The 17,621-nt window shown below is 45.5% G+C and overlaps 1 protein-coding gene across 6 annotated transcripts in view; it reads left to right on the forward strand.

Moving 5' to 3' along the window:
* SLC6A9 (solute carrier family 6 member 9) overlaps positions 1-17,540 on the forward strand; it is a 56,999-nt gene extending 39,459 nt beyond the window's left edge. For all 6 annotated transcript variants that reach the window (XM_044442447.1, XM_044442440.1, XM_044442456.1 and 3 more), the window contains 12 exons: positions 1,463-1,619; positions 2,207-2,338; positions 3,643-3,898; positions 5,454-5,586; positions 8,454-8,588; positions 8,750-8,853; positions 9,587-9,824; positions 10,854-10,988; positions 11,114-11,213; positions 14,388-14,488; positions 14,790-14,960; positions 15,107-17,540. In XM_044442447.1, the coding sequence (XP_044298382.1) occupies positions 1,463-1,619; positions 2,207-2,338; positions 3,643-3,898; positions 5,454-5,586; positions 8,454-8,588; positions 8,750-8,853; positions 9,587-9,824; positions 10,854-10,988; positions 11,114-11,213; positions 14,388-14,488; positions 14,790-14,960; positions 15,107-15,325 (1,881 nt within the window). In that variant the 3' untranslated portion in view covers positions 15,326-17,540. The remainder of the gene's footprint in view (positions 1-1,462; positions 1,620-2,206; positions 2,339-3,642; positions 3,899-5,453; positions 5,587-8,453; positions 8,589-8,749; positions 8,854-9,586; positions 9,825-10,853; positions 10,989-11,113; positions 11,214-14,387; positions 14,489-14,789; positions 14,961-15,106) is intronic.
* Positions 17,541-17,621: the final 81 nt, after the last annotated feature.

The following is a 17,621-nucleotide window of genomic DNA, read 5'->3' on the forward strand; positions in this document are numbered from 1 at the left end:
GTTCAATTCCTTGCATCTCCAGTCTAGGAAAGGCCTTTTCCTCTTGCCAGTGAGTATAGACAATGCTGAATTAGATGGACTAATGCAGCAAGGCCATGAACATGAAGAACTTTGAACACTTGAAAACTCTATAAATGCTCCTCCATGTTAAATTAATCATTCGTGATTCCAAGCAGCAATCATTAAGAGATTATGCAAATTTCTAATTGGGTAGTTTATACTCTCCATTTCACATATAACTGTGTATGTTGAAAGGGCAAAAGAAATAATTCCCTCACTCTATGAATAAGGAGGAATTCTGCATACTAAAAAGACAGTTTAGATGATGTCAAGTATGTTTTCTTAGACCAGCCTCCTGCAACCTGATGTCCTCCAGAATTGTTGTACTACAGCAATCATAATCCCCAGCCAACATGGTTGTCCTGGGTGGGAATAATGAGGCTTGTAGTCCACCACAGCTGAAATGTGCTAGATTAAGGAAGGTTGCTTTAGACTGTGCATACAGTAGACAGAGACCATGTTTTGAATTCCCTCCCAAAAGCTGATGGCAGGTTCCAGAAGCTCTAGTTTTCCAGGAACAAACTTGGGTTTAGTTAACTGGTAGCTAACATTATTCACCTGTGGAATTCAGTATTGCAGGATATGGAGATTATCACTGGCATAAATTAATTTAGAAGAGGAGATAGGTCTTGAAGGATGGATCTCTGAATTGTGTTTAGTCACGGTAGCTTAAATGGAAACTCCAGATGGAGAGGCCATTGGTAAAGCAATTCAACAGATGAATACTCAGGGGAAAGTATACCTGCACGTCCCAAGGGTTCAGGTGGACAACAAGGGAATGCCATTGCCTTCACTCCTTGAGTGCTAGTTTCCCAAATGAACCAGGCTGACCACTGTCAGAAACAGTGCACTGAATCACATGGTGTCTGATCAGATCTAGCAAGGCTTTTCCGGGGTTTGGATGGGCTGGGCTGGGCTGGGCTGCACTGTGAGTAGAGGGATCTGCGCCTCGCCTAGGGCCTCTTGCGCTAGATCGGTGTGCAGGCAAGAGAAGTGGGGAGAACAGAAGCCTCCTTTGTGCTGACTTCTCTTCTGCCTGTTTTGTATGTGTTGCAGCTGCCAGCTTCCCTACAGCCTGACCCAAGACTATTCATCTGGGAAGGCAGGGGGTAGCGGAGCTATTAGCATAATCAAACTCTCCGCCCCTGCGTGCTTTTTCCTCCCGCTGGGGAAGGGGAATGACTTAAAGCAGGAGAAGTACAAGTGTCCCGATTTGCAGTGGGGTTTGCACATGATCCTTTGGCGCATTATCCTGCTGTTGCCTTTCTTAGACCCCTTTATTAGGGTATTGGTTCAACATTTGGAAGATCTTAGAATAGAGATCCAGAAGACACAGACAGGGGAACCGAGTCCCCGCCCCACACACCCTTTCCATCCCTTCTTCAGTGTCCTCTCTTGACAGAACGGTGCTGTGCCTGGTGAGACGGGTAAGCGAGATGAGAACATCAAGCGTGGCAACTGGGGCAACCAGATCGAGTTTGTTCTCACGAGCGTTGGGTACGCCGTCGGACTTGGCAATGTGTGGCGCTTCCCTTACCTCTGCTATCGCAATGGGGGAGGTGAGTATCGAGGGGCGAGGCGGGTGCGTTTAGCACGGGGGGCCTGAGTTTCGCAAAGGTGCGCCATGTTAGAAGCCGTGGGGTAGGTGCTGGCTAACTCCCTCAGCCAGTGTAGCACCCCGAGTTGTCCCAGGAGGGGAGGGCGAGTACCGTTTCTGCTGCTGCACTCTGAGCATACTAAGATTCAGTTTCGCTTCTTGCGCCAGCCTCGGGATGCATGTGTCAGCCTGTATTTTGCATATACAGTTAGCATAGAGCTCCCCCTTCAGGAAAGGACTAGGATCACAAGCTGGGAAACGTATTCGCCATCCAGTATGTGATTCCCAGAGCATCCCTACGCATCGTAATGGGCTTGAAGTTCCACTGCTACTTATATTCAGCACAGGACACTTCCCCCTACTGAGCCAGTCGGTTTGTCCATGTAGCCCAGGACTGTCTGACCTGGTCTCAGGCAGGGCTCTCTCCTGCCATGCCTCACCCTCATTCATTTTAGCTGCAGTTGCTGGAGCTCAATGCCGGGCATTTGTTGTACTGCTGAGCTTTGTTCCCTCCCTAGTGCTCGTCATTCCTCTTCTCCTGTCCTCCAGGTGCTTTCATGTTCCCCTATTTCATCATGCTGGTTTTCTGTGGGATCCCCCTCTTCTTCATGGAGCTCTCGTTTGGACAGTTTGCCAGCCAGGGCTGCCTCGGCGTCTGGAGGGTTAGCCCCATGTTCAAAGGTGAGAGGCGGCAGGCAAGGTACCCCCCCCCCCACCGTTAGGGCCACAAACACACTCCTTATCTGTGTCCACTTGTTCCTCGTGGTGTAGTGGAGCCAGAGCTAGCAACACAGGCACAGTTTGGTTAGCACTGACACTGACACTGCCCACCTCCCCCACCCTCAGAATTCCTTGTTCCATCTGAATTTAGAGGCACTCTTTGCAGCAGCTGTGAAAAATGGATTTTCCCAATAACAGCATACTGCTGTGAGCTATCCTGTTGTAATGCCGAGTATTTTGGAGTGGCATGGCGTTGAAAGGGCAACTAAGACCCATTCACTTTCCGAAACACTTGCTGCTGCTGGAGATAAAACTTTAGAAGTGGTGGTTGATATGTGTCAACATGGCTTCCTGAAGTTTTGGAATTTCCTTGGGGGTGTGGCCATCGGGACTGTGACAATGAGTGCCTCCATTTACCACTGAGGGTGAATCCTACCACTGGTCTGAGTGAGACAGCTACTCAGATGCCAAGTGGTGGCAAGGTGCTGGAGGATGGGGAGGTGTGTGCCACCTGGTCCGCACCACACTCCCTACACGAGCCTCCTTCCTTCTTTCCTGGCACCAGTTGACTTCAAGGCAGGGAATGTGTATTGGAGCAGGATGGTGAGAGCCTTATCCTTCACCTCAGGCAGCAAAATGCTTGGACCTGCCCTGAATTGAAGACCCTCGTCTTCAGATATGGACACACCTGTACATAGGCATTGTTAGGTAAAGGTAATGCCTGTGAAGGATTGGTGGCAGAATCCATATTTGCATTTTCATGAACCAGAGTTGTTAGGAATAAGACCTTTAAAAACAAAGAGACAACAGTATTTTCAGGCTGAAAATCTTTGGTACTTCTGGACAAGAGGGATTTGAAAGTAAAATACAGAACAGATCAAATACAGCTTCTCACTGCCTTTTTGTCACACTTACTCTTGCCAGATGCACACGCATGGGACAGTGGCACTTGACTTGGGGTGCTTGCAGTCCCTCTGCCCTTCCCCCATCGGTGCACTTTTATTTTCTTTATTCAAGAACCAGAGAGCAACATGCTATGTGAGAGGGATGGCAGGAATACAGAGCTCATTCTGCCATGAACAGACCCATAGGCCTTCCTGTTTGAGTCCAGGTACGGCACAAACCAAAGCTGCGTGTGCCATTTGTGACACTGGTCACTGTGCTTGCATACTTCATGTATTCTATACAGCTGAAAGTACCTATACTAAAAACCATAGAGGTTTTTTTTCCTTTCTAGTGGTCCTCACAGTTTGCTTTCCCTCCAGGTGTTGGGTATGGTATGATGGTTGTGTCCAGCTACATTGGAATCTACTACAATGTTGTGATCTGCATTGCCTTCTATTATTTCTTCTCATCGATGACACGGGTGCTACCCTGGACATACTGCAACAACTACTGGAATACAGCAAATTGCACTGGGGTTTTGGACTTTACCAATGGTTCAGCTGGCTCATCACTCAACCTCACACAGAGCTTCAACCAGACGCTCAAGCGCACCAGCCCCAGTGAGGAGTACTGGAGGTGATAATGGAGGGGTGCAAATGGGTATGGGATGAAGCAGGAACTAACTTATTAGCGGGGACAGTGGGCTTGACTCACAGATGATCACCTAGACGGGGTGGACAACTTGTGTCCCTCCAAATGTTTTGGTCGACAACATCATTGTTTGTGCTGGCTATGACCAATGAGAATTGTAGGGCGAATCCTCTGTAGGGATGCAAGTTACCTACTCCTGTCCTAAGAGGAGGCACTCTAACTTGACTATGGAAGATTGAGAACATGACCCTGGTTTATTCCATCTCTAACTTCTTAGGAATGTTCCTCCAGCCCTCAGTGCCTGAGATCACCAGGTGCTTTGGAGGTGGATAGTGTCACTGAATAAGATTGTGTGCTAAAAAGAGACTGTACCACATGGCCTGAAAGTTTATTTATTTAATTTGTTCATTTAAAACATTTCTACCCCATTCCTCCTGATAAAACGTCTCAGGACGGCTTACAATAGTTAAAAGCAGCGATAATAATAAATAACAATAATAAATAAATAATGTTAATACAATAATTAAAACAAATAGCAGAACAGTAATTAACATTCAAGTCTAACAAAACTAAGAAAGAAAATGCGACTGGATCTAAAACAGCTAAAATCTTTAATTCTTAAAATGATGGTTGAATAAAAAGTTTTTTTTACCTGGCTTCGAAAAGAGTATAAAGTCGGCACCAGGCAAACCTCTCTGGGGAGCGCATGCCACAGTCTAAAGTTCCACTAGTCACCAGCATGAATGTGCAGAATCCTTCACAGGTAATAAGAGGAGAGATTTTGTGCAGATTTGCAGTCAAAGATAGGTATATCAGAGTCATTGGAAAGCAGGTTCTTCACTGATAAGAACCTAACTACACTGCTGGGACAGACCAAAGACTGCCTAGGCCAGCTTTGTTTTCCTGCAGTGGCCAACCAATTGCCTGCAGAAAGCCCACAAGGAGGACATGAGTGCAATAGCAGCTGTTGGACCAAGTGACGGAGATAGTGGGTGAGAAAAAGAGCTTGCAGTATTGTCACTTTGAAACTTTAAAAACTACTCTACTTTGACTGATAAGAAAATAATAAACTTGGCAGGGAGGGTCTCATCCTCACCCTCTGATTCAGCCATGTGCCAGCTCTGAAACATTTCTTACGTTCTAAGCAAGTTTATCAACTTAACCTTTGCAAAGGAATCTATGTGAGGGAGGGGCTGTGGGGATTGCATGCAAGTCTTAGAATTTCAGTTTTCCAGCAATAAACAAAACCTTGAGCCTAAATAGTGCAGAATTTGTGTGCATCTATTCATTTACTTTTACTTACATACGCACAGGTTCCTATTTTCCAACCCCAGGAGTCTGTTCAAAGCAATGAGCCGCACAAGACCACTATTCCGATGTTTAAAATAGTAGACTGACGCACTGACATTGCTGGAGGCCATGCTTTGTGGGGTGGGGTCTTCGAGCAGGGACAGGGGAGAATGAACGCAGTGTGTTTGCCAGTGGTGGCTGCGACAAGACACTTGTGGATTTTCACTTACGCTTCTGTCTTCCATCCCAGGCGGTATGTGTTGAAGCTGTCTGATGACATCGGAAACCTGGGTGAAGTGCGGCTTCCTCTCCTGGGCTGCCTGGGCATTTCTTGGATCGTTGTCTTCCTCTGCCTCATCAAGGGTGTCAAGTCCTCAGGAAAAGCAAGTTGCATTCCCTTACCTAACACATTCATGTTCACCCAATGGTCCAGAGTATTTTTTAAATCAGAGTATTTTTTAAAAAAATTAAATCAGCAAACAGTTCTGTAGTTATTCTTCTTACACAGCAGGAATGTAGGTATAGTCTTAAAGCATGAAAAAACAGTTGGAGGGGAAGTAAAGAACTGCGGGAGACAGTGTGGCACAGTGGTTAGAGTGTTGGACTGGGGAGAACTGGGTTCTAGTTCCCATTCAGCCACTGGGTGACTTTGGACAAGTGAGACTCTCAGCCTAATCTGCCTCACAGGGCTGTTATTGTGAGGATGAGATGAAGAAGAGGAGCACCTTGTAAACCACCTTGGGTTCCTTGCAAGAGGAAAAAAAGGCAGGGTATAAAAGAAATGTGATGATGATGCTGAAGGAAGGCTTGCCCAAATGAGGAAGACAAAACACAGGCGCAAGCCAGCACAAGGCAGATGCAAGGAGGTGACAGGAGAAGCGAAAAAGCATTTTGAGGAGTATGCCACTAATCAATCAAGAGCAACAATAAATCATTATTTAAGTATATCAGAAACAGAAGAACATCTGGAGAGGCCGTTAGACAGAGGGTGATAAAATAGTTAAAGGAGTATTAAAGGAGGATGAGGAGATTGCAGAGAAGCTGAATGAATTCTTTCCATCTGCCTTCACTATAAAGGATACAGGACAGAGTCTTGTTCCTCATGTACTTATGTACTCAGGAAGGCAGTCTTAGGAACCAAAGCAGGTAGTGGTGACAAAAGATGAAGTTCTCAATCTTATTGAGAATGAAAGATTAACAATCACCAGAACCAAATAGTATCTATCCTAAAATTCTTAAAGAACTCAATAGGAAATTGGTGACCTTCTTACACAAATATTTAATATGTACTTTACCAGAAGATTGGAGAATAGTTTAACACCAATTTTTAAAAAGGGATTTGGGAGAATCCAGGAAATTGCAAGCAAGTTAGCTTAACATCTGTTCTGAGTAATTTGGTTGAAAGCATTATTAAAGATAGAATTAATAAGCATCTAGAGGAGACAAGCTCAGTTGACAGTGAATCAACATAACTTTCACAAATGTGAATCCTGTCTCTTTTTTGAGCCTGTCAATAAACATTGTTCTACTGAAATGATTCAAAACATTGTTTACAAAAATCCTTTGACTACATTCCTCACCAAAGACTCCTGAGCAAACTTAGTAGTGATGGAATAAGAGGGGAGGTTCTCTTATGGATCAGTGAAAAATAGAAAGCAAAGCGTAAGAATAAATTATTTTGCCTGATGGAAATTAAAATGGTGGGGATCTGTACTAGCACCATTTTTTCAGTTTGTTTTGATGACACTAAACTGTTTAGGATGGTTGAAACCAAAAGGGATTGCAAGAAGTTCCAAAGGGATCTCTCCAGATTGGAAGAACGCACATTAAAATAACAATGTAATTCAGTGTAAATAAATGCAAAGTAATCCACATTAGGACAACCCCCCCCCCGCAACTTCAGGAACCAGCAGGTGGCAGGTGGAATTAAAGCTAGTGGTGACCCACCAAGAATGGGACCTTGCAGCTACAGTGCACAGCTTGATGAAAATGTCAACCCACTGAGCAGCAGCTGCGAACAAGGCAAACACCATTAGAAAATGAATCAAAAATAGAACTGCCAATATCACAATGCCCTTATATAAATCTACAGTACAACTGCACTTAGAATATTGTGTACAGGTCTGGTCACCACACTTAAAAAAATATTCTGTAGAGCTAGAAAAAGTACAGAGAAGGGCAACTTAAATGATCAAGGGGTTGGAGCAACCCCAGTATGAGGAAAAGTTACAGAAGCTGAGGTTTTTTAGCTTTGAAAAAAGATAAGGGGAGACCTGCTAGAGATGTACAGAATTATGCATGGCATGACGAAAAGGAAGTAGGAGACATTTTTCTCCCTCTCACTTAATGCTAGAACCCGAGGTCATTTCATGGAATCAATTGGTGGGAGATTCAGAACAGATAAAGCAGTACAGTGCATAGTGATCTGTGGGATTTTCTTCCACAAGACATAATGAATGAATTTAAATGGGGCTGAACAAATTCATGGAGGAGAAGGCTATCAATGGCTACTAGACCTGATGTTGATCTGTTACCTCCAATATCAGAGGCGGTGTTCCTATGAACTCCACTTGCTGCAGAACTTAGGCAAGAGGATGCTGTTACACTCCTATTGTGCCTGTGGGATCTTGAAAGCAGCTGATTTGCTGCTGTGTGAACAGAATGCTGGAGTAGATGTACCCTTGGTCTGACCCAGTACAGCTCTTCTTATGAGTGTGGTATGCATCACAGCTGAAGTAATACATAAGGCTATCTAAAGCACACATGCATACACCATCAAGGCCATTAAGTCCAAGGTCTGGCATATCCTACCTGCCCCACTGCGGCCATCTCAGTGATCATGCACCGTTCAGTGTCTCCAGCTTGGCCTACCAAGCCAAGTGCAAATAAGGTACCCCTTCTCTCTTGCCCCAGGTTAGTCAGTTTCCCATGCAGAAGCCTGTGGGAAAGCTCTGTGGAGACTTATTTCAAAGCTAATCTTCTGGATCCTGAAGGGGAGGGGTGCTGTGTGTATGATTTTTAGACATGGAAAGAACGTGGATGTATGACGTATCCAGAAAGTTACAGTGCTTAACAAGCTGGGGGTGCTAAATTCATGGCACACAAGAGTGACCACAACACTGAAGAGTTCACCTTAAGAGGGAGTAGAGTTCTGTGACTTACACCCAAGTCTCAAGAGAAGCAGAACTGTCTCTGGCTAGCTTGCTAACTTCCTTGAATCTGAGCTCTTGTCCAATTTTTCCTTTGACAGGTTGTATATTTCACAGCAACCTTCCCATACGTGGTGCTGACAATCTTATTTGTGCGGGGGATAACTCTTGAAGGAGCCACTACTGGGATCATGTATTATCTGACGCCACAATGGGACAAAATCCTCGATGCTAAGGTATGTGTGGAAGACCTTGGCAGAGTTGGCTTGTTTCAAAGTCACAACCACACTAACCTCCTTCTTCCCCCAACCTGAGGGGTTTGGGATGCATACAAGCCAAGCGAGGAGCTTTGCTGCCAGTAACCCCCTTCCCTCTGTAACTTCTTTGTTTTTGGTAGGTTTGGGGAGATGCTGCCTCCCAGATCTTCTATTCTTTGGGCTGTGCCTGGGGAGGGCTTATCACCATGGCATCATATAACAAGTTCCACAACAACTGCTATAGGTAAGGCTCATTATAAAGTAATGGGGAAAGGATGAACAGAGAATTTGTGGAGGGTTGGGGTTAGTTCTTCTCTCTGGCAAATGCCTATGAGAAGACACTGGAACCACAGCAAAGTCCAAATCCATGGCTACTAGAATCCCCAGCCCTTCAGTTTTGGGGGCACATGATTTTAGACACTGTACATTTTCACACTGAAACCATAAGGACCATAAAGATGATTTCTTCTTGCAGAGAATCCTGAGACATGCCACCAGATTGTTGAATAAACAAACAGGGCACATGATCAAAATTAAATAGAGATATTTAATTACCCCTTGCTTGATACTCACAAAGGAAAGACAATAAAAGGTGGTTGTTCCCTTTTTAACTCAAAATTTCTATCTTTTGTATTCCTTCTTTGCTTAGAGCTGTAGATGTACAGTTCTTGTCTACATACTAGAAAGAGTAATGCATAGTGGTTGGATACAGATGTAGCCATACTTAAAATAGTCCCAACAAACTCAATGGAAATTAAGATAGTCATAGCTAACTTAAGTCTTGTTGACTAACTACGACTACATCTGGACACCAGCAAATTAGTATTGGCGATAGGAACCTACATGAGATCTCTTGTGGCCATTTCCTGGAGCTTTTCTCCATTCGTTCAGTAATGCTCATGGCTAAAATAATGCAGTCCAACCTCCTAATCCTCCATTATATGACTTGGCAATGTGTGCCCTTCTCTTTCCTACAGGGACAGCATCATCATTAGCATCACCAACTGCGCCACAAGTGTGTATGCAGGCTTTGTCATCTTCTCCATTCTTGGCTTCATGGCCAACCACCTCAGTGTGGATGTTTCGAAGGTGGCTGACCATGGTCCTGGCTTGGCATTTGTGGCTTATCCTGAGGCATTGACACTACTCCCAATCTCCCCTCTTTGGTCGGTTCTCTTCTTTTTCATGCTCATCCTGCTGGGACTGGGCACACAGGTAATCACCGAAGTAGATATATAGGACACTGGGAAGTGGGAGAGAAGGCACAATAACCTATGTGAAAGAAACACACTTGAAATCATGGCATTTGGGTGCATCAGCAGCCGCAGAGAATTACAGGGTGGCTAGTTACATAATTTCTCAAGCTAGATAGAGATGAGTACTAGTCATGGAGTGATGCAGATTCTCAGTGTGAGGGCAGGCTTGCCAGCATATCTAGGGTATATGTGTTAATGCACAATATCAGATTTGAGGCTAGATATGCAGCAGCTTTCCAAACTTGGTTCACATTTATCTTAGTGGGAAGAATGAGTGAGCAGCTCTATAGATGAGGTAGCCTTGAGTGATGGAGACTGAAAATCGCAGGGAAGACTTCTATTTCCAGGCTGGGCAAAGCAAAACAATTGCTCATAGTTTGTTTATGGCAGGGGTAATGAATCTCTTTCATCTTGAAGGCCATATTCAATTTCAGAGAAGTTCTCAAAGACTATGTCCCAGTGCTGGGCAGCAGGGCTGAAAGCAAAAGGGGCATGGCCAGAATATACAAAAATACCAGCACATCTTAGCTTCAGTTTCTTACTACCAGCAACTAAGTCTTAGGAAAAGCATTTCAAAATGTTAAAATGTGGAGAATGTTGTTCAGAGCCAGAAATCACCATAGTGATTAGAGGAGAGAGGAGAAAGCCATCCATGCAACTCTTTGGGACTCAGATGGGCTGAATTTTGCCCATGAATCTGAGGTTCTGCATCCCTACTCTAGGGCGAACTGAGTCATAGATATACAATAACAGAGAAAGCTCGAGCTTAAACATTAGCACCCAAGTGACTGAAGCATCCTTGCCCATGGGTTGGGGCTGAGCTGCTGCTTTCCAAGCAGTCCAGGTCCTCACACTGGAACTGATAGGTATGGAGGAGAAAGTAAGGAAAAAAGCAAAACAAAACAAAGCTAATGGAGGAGGGGTGGAGAAGCTGGAAACATGACAGAATTCTCATTGCCTTCTTCTCTTGGATCAATTCTCTTCTCAGTTCTGCCTCCTGGAGACTCTAGTTACAGCCATAGTGGATGAAATAGGAAATGACTGGATCATCCGTCGAAAAACCTTTGTCACTCTGGCTGTGGCTATAGTGGGTTTTCTGCTGGGTATTCCACTCACTACACAGGTATGAAGCACAGAAAAAGGTTTCGCCAGGTGGGAGAGAGATGTGTCTTGCTGGAACCATGAAGCTGAAGGAAGGGGGACTTGCTTCAATCTCTGTTGATTGCTTTTCTTTCCTTCACCCCACAGGCTGGAATCTACTGGCTATTGCTGATGGATAACTATGCAGCAAGCTTCTCACTTGTTGTTATTTCATGCATCATGTGTGTCTCCATTATGTATATCTATGGTAAGTAACTTCTAGATGATGGAAACCTCCTCAGGAATAATTAAATCAGTGCTGCTTATTCAGAAATTAAGCAAGGTATGGCAACTGTATACACGGGCATTGCCAGATAGATGATATAGATTTCAAATACACAATGTAATTGGAAGTAAAATATGAAGAAGCTGTATTTTCACTGCTAAAGCAAGACCAGAAGGAGATTACAGTGGTAACGATGAACTTTTAATATCACAAATCAGAATAAAGCTGAAAAATAAACAGATGCATAGTGCCAAAACACAGCTTAAATTCCACTGCTGAGGAACCAAAAGTCCACATAAAGAATAGATGTGCATTACTGAATTCAGTTGACCAAAACCTAAGAACCAGAGACATTATTAGGGAAGAATGCAAAAAGACAATTCCTGCAGCAAAAAGAAAGAAAGGGCCTTGACAAATGACAGAAGAAACACAGTTTCTATGGACAGACAAGAAGCAAAAGCAAACAGTGATAAAAATAGGGTCAGAATACTGAATGCAACTTTTAAGTTACTAGCAAGTAGGGACAAAAAGAATTATTACAATAATCAGTGCAGAGAGAGAGAGGAGGAAAGGAAAGGAAAGGAAAGGAAAGGAAAGGAAAGGAAAGGAAAGGACAAGAGACCTCTTCAGCAAATCCAAGAAATCAAAGGGAGATTCAAACCTAGATTGTGAATGCTGAAAGACCAGCAGGGGAACACACAATCAGACCAGAAGAAAATAGAAAGTAGAAACAATATACAGAAGTACTACACAGAAAAGATAAAAAGATGATAGGCTCCTTCAAAGAGGAATTATATGAGGAAGCACCTGAAATATTAGAAAGCAAAGTGAAAGCATCTCTGAAAGCACTTGGAAGAAATAAAGCACCTGAGAAGATAAGGTGCAAATAGAACTATTCCAATCCACAGAGACTGGATCAGTCAGTCTAAATCCTTTACAAGAATATACCAACAAATCTGGAAAACAAAACAATGGTCCAGACTGGAAACATGCAATATATATTCCAATCCCTAAGAAAGAATATGGTAAGAAAGGCAGCAACCATAGGACCATTGCACTAATTTCCCACAAAAGCAAAGTGATGCTCAAGGTGTTGCAACTAAGAATATTAACCTTTATGGAGTGAGAAATGCCTGATGTTCAAGCTGAATTCCAAAAAGGAAATCATATTCAATACACACAAGATACTGGAGCACACCAGAAAATGTCAAAAGATCAGTGTGTACTTTATAGACTGCAGCAAAGCCTTTGACTATGAGAATCACAAGAAGTTATGGATGGTCCTGAAAGAAATTGGTGTACGTCAGCATTTGATCATTCTGTGTCATGAACAAAGCACTACTTTTGGGATGGGATGTGGAGAAACAGAATGCTTTCCTATAGGCAAAGGCATCAGACAAGGGTACATGTTATCTCCGTATCTGTTCATGGTAGGCAGGGCATAGCCTAAGGAAAGCTGGACTAGCATCAGAGGAAAGAGTGAAAGTTACATCAATCATGTAAGATATGCAGATGATGCCACATTACTGGCAGAAAGCAGCAGTGAATTGAAAGGACTTCTGATGAAAGTGAAAGAAGAAAGTGCAAAAGCAGGAAAGTGCAGCTGAAAATCAAGAAAAGAACATCTTGACTACCAACTTCATTGTCAAAGATGAAGACATTGTACTTGGGAAAGATTTTCCATTCCTTGGCTCAATCATCAATTGAAACAGAGGCTGCAACCAAGAAATTAAAAGAGGGTTGAGACTTGAAAGGGCAGCAATGAAGGAACTAGAAAAGATAATCAAGTGTAAGGACATCTTTCTGGACACCAGTGAGGTCAAGGTCGATCATCCAAACTATTTTATGCCCAATCACCAAGTATGGATGTGAAAGGTGGACAGTGAAGAAACCTGACAGAAAATTGATGCGTTTGAAACATTTTGTTGGAGGAGGGCTTTGTGAACACTGTGGACTGCCAGAAATATAAACAAATCAAATCAAACCAGTACTTTTGCTGGAAACAAAAGTGACAAAACTGAAGCTGTTGTACTTTGGCCACATCATGAAATGGCAAGACACTCTGAAGAAGACAATCTTGCTATGGAATGTTGAAGGCAGAAGAATTAAAGGAAGACCAAATACGAGATGGATAAAGAGATTCAGACTTGAGTTTACAAGAGTTCATCAGGACTGTGAAGGATAGGACATTTTGGAGGTTACTCACTCATAGGTTAGAGATGACCGGATTGCATATGACAATACCAACAAACAAACAAGGCATGGACCAAGCTGGACTTTGACTGGCTGGTCTGCCTAACCAAAATTCAGCAATGAAGCCATGGATAAAATTTCTCACTGCTGATCAAGACTGCTATGACTCCTGCCTTCTGCTTCTACTGTGACAGACAGCCAAGAGCCCCATGTTTGTTAAAAAAAAAAGACTTGGAACATGACTGGAGACACTGGTAGCTCTAGATACCACCACCAGATGGAGGTATGAGAGACCGGGTTAGCGCACAGAATAAAGGCAGGGAATCAGCAAGGTTTGCTTATTCGTGGCTTATGCAGGATCTCCCGCTGTAGGTCCGCACTGTGGGAAAGTAAATGGCTGCATAACCTCTTGACTAGTTATGCAGGCCATGTTTTCCCCGGCCCCCAAACTGATGTAAGACTAATATGACTAACGTGACTCAGGCAGGTTACTCTGGAGCTAGTTGAGGCTGATGTGTCCAACAAGGCCAGCATCAGTGGTTTGTTTGGTCAGGCAATCACAAGGGGCCAGAGCCCAGAAGGTCTATTACTGCCCCAAGATGACAGACACCATCTCACTTCCTGGAGAAGTGCTTGTAGGCAGCAAAAGAAACAGACAGCAAGAGCAAGCCTAGCATTAAAACCCAGAATTCATAAGTGCCAAGGCTCCATGACCCTGGCAGAGCCCACCAGCAGTGAGCAACCATGTCAGCTGGTTGGGTCTGCAAGTAGCCTTCTAATTTCCCACAATGTGGACCCACAACGGTGGAGGGGGGCAGGAGAAAGAGGTTTTGAGGAGGCTCGAGTATGAAAAGCCCATAGACACATTTTGGCAGAGGAACCATGAGAACCTGCAAATTCATGTCCAGTTAATGACCCTGGTTCAACTAGTCCACTTACCACGTTTGCCTCTGCTTCACACAGGGCACCGGAACTACTTCAAGGATATTGAGATGATGCTGGGTTTCCCACCTCCTGTCTTCTTCCAGATCTGCTGGAGGTTTATCTCTCCTGTTATCATCTTTGTGAGTGCATGGTGGGAACAGAAGAGGTGGGAGGAGGAATGGGACAGTAGCACATGACTGGGAGGAGGCCATCACTAGCCACATGAATGTGGATGTAAATGATGGGGCTACTAATACAGAGAAGTGGCAAGAAAGGCAATAAGAGAAATGCAAGGGCAAAGTCACGTGCCTGCCAACTGCAAAGAGTAAGAATAGCCACACCTGCCAAAGGAATTGGGCCCCTAAAGGCAGTAGAGGTGTAAACGTGGTCTGACCCATACATTGGTCTGATTCCAACCAGTCTTTTCCCTTTTGCTTCCAGTTCATCCTTGTGTTCACAGTGATTCAGTACCGGCCCATCTCTTACAATATGTACGTGTACCCCACCTGGGCTATCGCCATCGGTTTCCTCATGGCACTCTCATCGGTTATCTGCATCCCCATCTATGCTGTGTTCTGTGTATTACGCACTGAAGGGGACTCACTGCTGCAGGTAAGGCTGCGCATGGTGGGCTGAGAAGGGGGGGATGCTTTTCCTGGATGTGCAGCTCCAAAGGGGCCTGTGTGGCTGCCTTGAATCACAATGCAAGGCAAGGGGCCCGATGCCACTAACTCCTCCTGCATCTTCTGTCTCTGCAGCGCTTGAAAAACTGTACCCGGCCAAGCCGGGAGTGGGGTCCAGCCCTTGTGGAGCACCGGACAGGCCGCTATGCACCGGCGCTCAGCTCCTCCACAGAGTCACAGCTGGAGGTGCAGTTGCTAAACCCTGAAAAGTCCAAGAGTGACGAAGCTGGCATGGCTGTTGCCATCACTGTCGGAAGCAATGGCTCTACTCACAGCCAGGACTCCAAGATCTGAACCTTAGCCTGGGAGGCAGGGCAGGGAGTCCTCCTTGCACCTCCCCTTTCCCACCTGCTCTGGTCCTCCAAACCTTACTCTGCTCAGATATAAGACAGCGCCCCACCACTGGGTGGGGGAGCCCTGGCTCCCAGGCTGTGCCGGACTCTGGGGGAGGGGGCTGTGAGTTCCTACCCCATCCCACCTCATTAGTGCCCCCTGTGCCATCTTGTAACCCTCATGTTTACAGTAATGTTCAGATGGCCCCAATTCACAGCCAGGACCAGGATCAGAGGCAGGGAGGGTGTGCACTGGCCGAAGAGTTGGGGGTGCCTTGAAGTGTAGCAGGAGTTGGGAGGAAATAAGAGCCGCATTGGCTCTGCAACGCTATCAGGGTGGATTCTGGCAGCTGCACCTGGACCCACGGGGTAGGGGTGGGGGTTCTGCAATCTACTGGGGTATAGTATACCCCTTACTGCCCTGTATCAGGTCTGTGGGGCCTGGTCCCACAGAGAAGCAAATACAGAATTGGGGAGGGATGAGGGTAGAGCATACTGATAGTAGTTACAAAGTGAGATTCCAGGCGAAGCTTAACCCTGGATGAAGCGGCCCACAATCCGGCTGCTGCTGCTGCTGGAGGGATTCTTCCAGAGATATTCTGAAGCCTGCACACTACGCTCCAAAGTATCTATCTTCCCAGCTTCCTTACCTCTCTAGGAAAGGTGAGGAAGCTTTCCCAAAAGTATCAACATGCAGTTCCAGTGCTTCCCATCAGAAGAGATCTCTTGCTAGAAAAGACTGAATGGGTTTGGCAGATCAGTCAGCTGAAGAGCTCCAGCTGAGCTCTCCTTAACTAGATTACAGCAGGAAAGCGATGGGCTTATCACTATTCTAGGAACACAAGCATGCACAAGACCACACCTTGATTTCAAATCTAGCCTTACTTGCACATGCATCCAGACTCTCTTCCTCTCTCGCACATACCCACTGACAGCTATACCTATGAACACACAGCATCTCCCAGCTATACAAATGCACAGCTGAGAAACTGGAAGCCCCATTAAATGTGATTCAAACCTAGGGCAGTCCCATAGGCTTGGAGTAGCACATGCAAGCTGCTACCCACACTGTGCACAAGGTGTGCACCGTTGCTCTGCGGAGCATCTTCTGGATACTCAGCCAAGCCCTTTGCTCTTGGTACTGACCCTGTGGGAGATGATGCTTGAGCCCTGGGGTGTAGGAGTTTGGAAGCACTGTTCTACATTCTTCCCCTCGAAGAGAAGTGACTGCATTTGAATGGAGTCTCTCTACTGACAGGGGATCGTTGGGACCTAGCCCTGCTGCTTCCTCTAAGGAAAGGAGCAGAGCCAACCATGGTGCTAAGAGCAGGTGATGTGCCAAGACCTTTCAACACCATTTGGGGGAAGCACAAAAGACAAAAAGCACAACTTTCCCTAAATGTTATCCCGAGCCAGGTCCAGACCCCGTGTGGCCCACTTCTCCAGTACTAGCAGGAGGTGAAAGCTGCTGGCCCCATGCTGCCAGCAAGGATGGGTTGGCCAGAGGCACTGGCACCATATCTGGTTGCCAAGACCTCACCCTAACCCCACATTGGGCCCATGCTGGCTCAGGTTGATATGACTTATTCATGGTTCTGTCTTCCAGCCTCGTCACCCCTTGTTTCCATTTCAGTGTTGCTGCCTGCACTTTACCCCTAGAAAAGCCTGGGAGGAGGAGACAGGAGGCCATGGCAGCCACTCTCTTGCCCTCGACCCCGTGGCAATCCCAGGTCACTTACCAATGCCAAACAGTGCATGCAGGGGCCGCCCCTCAGCTCCCAGTCATGCACAACTGCTGTGTGTAGCCATGGTGCCAACAGCAAGGTTTCTACCCACGTGGTACCTGTCGCAGCCAGTGGCATCGGTACAGTGGCCAGTGCTCAAGTGCCAAATGTCTGCATCACAAGCAGACAGAGGGGGGAACAGATGGCTCCATGCCATGATGGTACTTCAGCCCTAAGCCTCCATCACCCCATCCTTCCCTATGCTATGCCGAAGATGCACTATTTAATGCATGATCCCAAGTCTGTCCTTCCCTCTCATGCAGAATGTGGCAACTCCCATTGCCATCTCATCGATCATAGCAATAATTGTGACGCGTCTCCTCCCATACTGTGACTTTCCCAGATGTAGATTTTTAAAGTCTGATAGATTTTAATGAAATTTATATTCCTCAACCTAGGCTGGTACAGTCCTTTTTGTGGGAATGAGAAGGGGGACTTTGAGGGTTCCTGTTCTCCCTGCAAAGCTCATATAAG

Source organism: Varanus komodoensis, unplaced genomic scaffold (genome assembly GCF_004798865.1).
Source record: "Varanus komodoensis strain SLA01 unplaced genomic scaffold, ASM479886v1 scaffold1, whole genome shotgun sequence".
Classification (NCBI taxonomy): domain Eukaryota; kingdom Metazoa; phylum Chordata; class Lepidosauria; order Squamata; family Varanidae; genus Varanus; species Varanus komodoensis.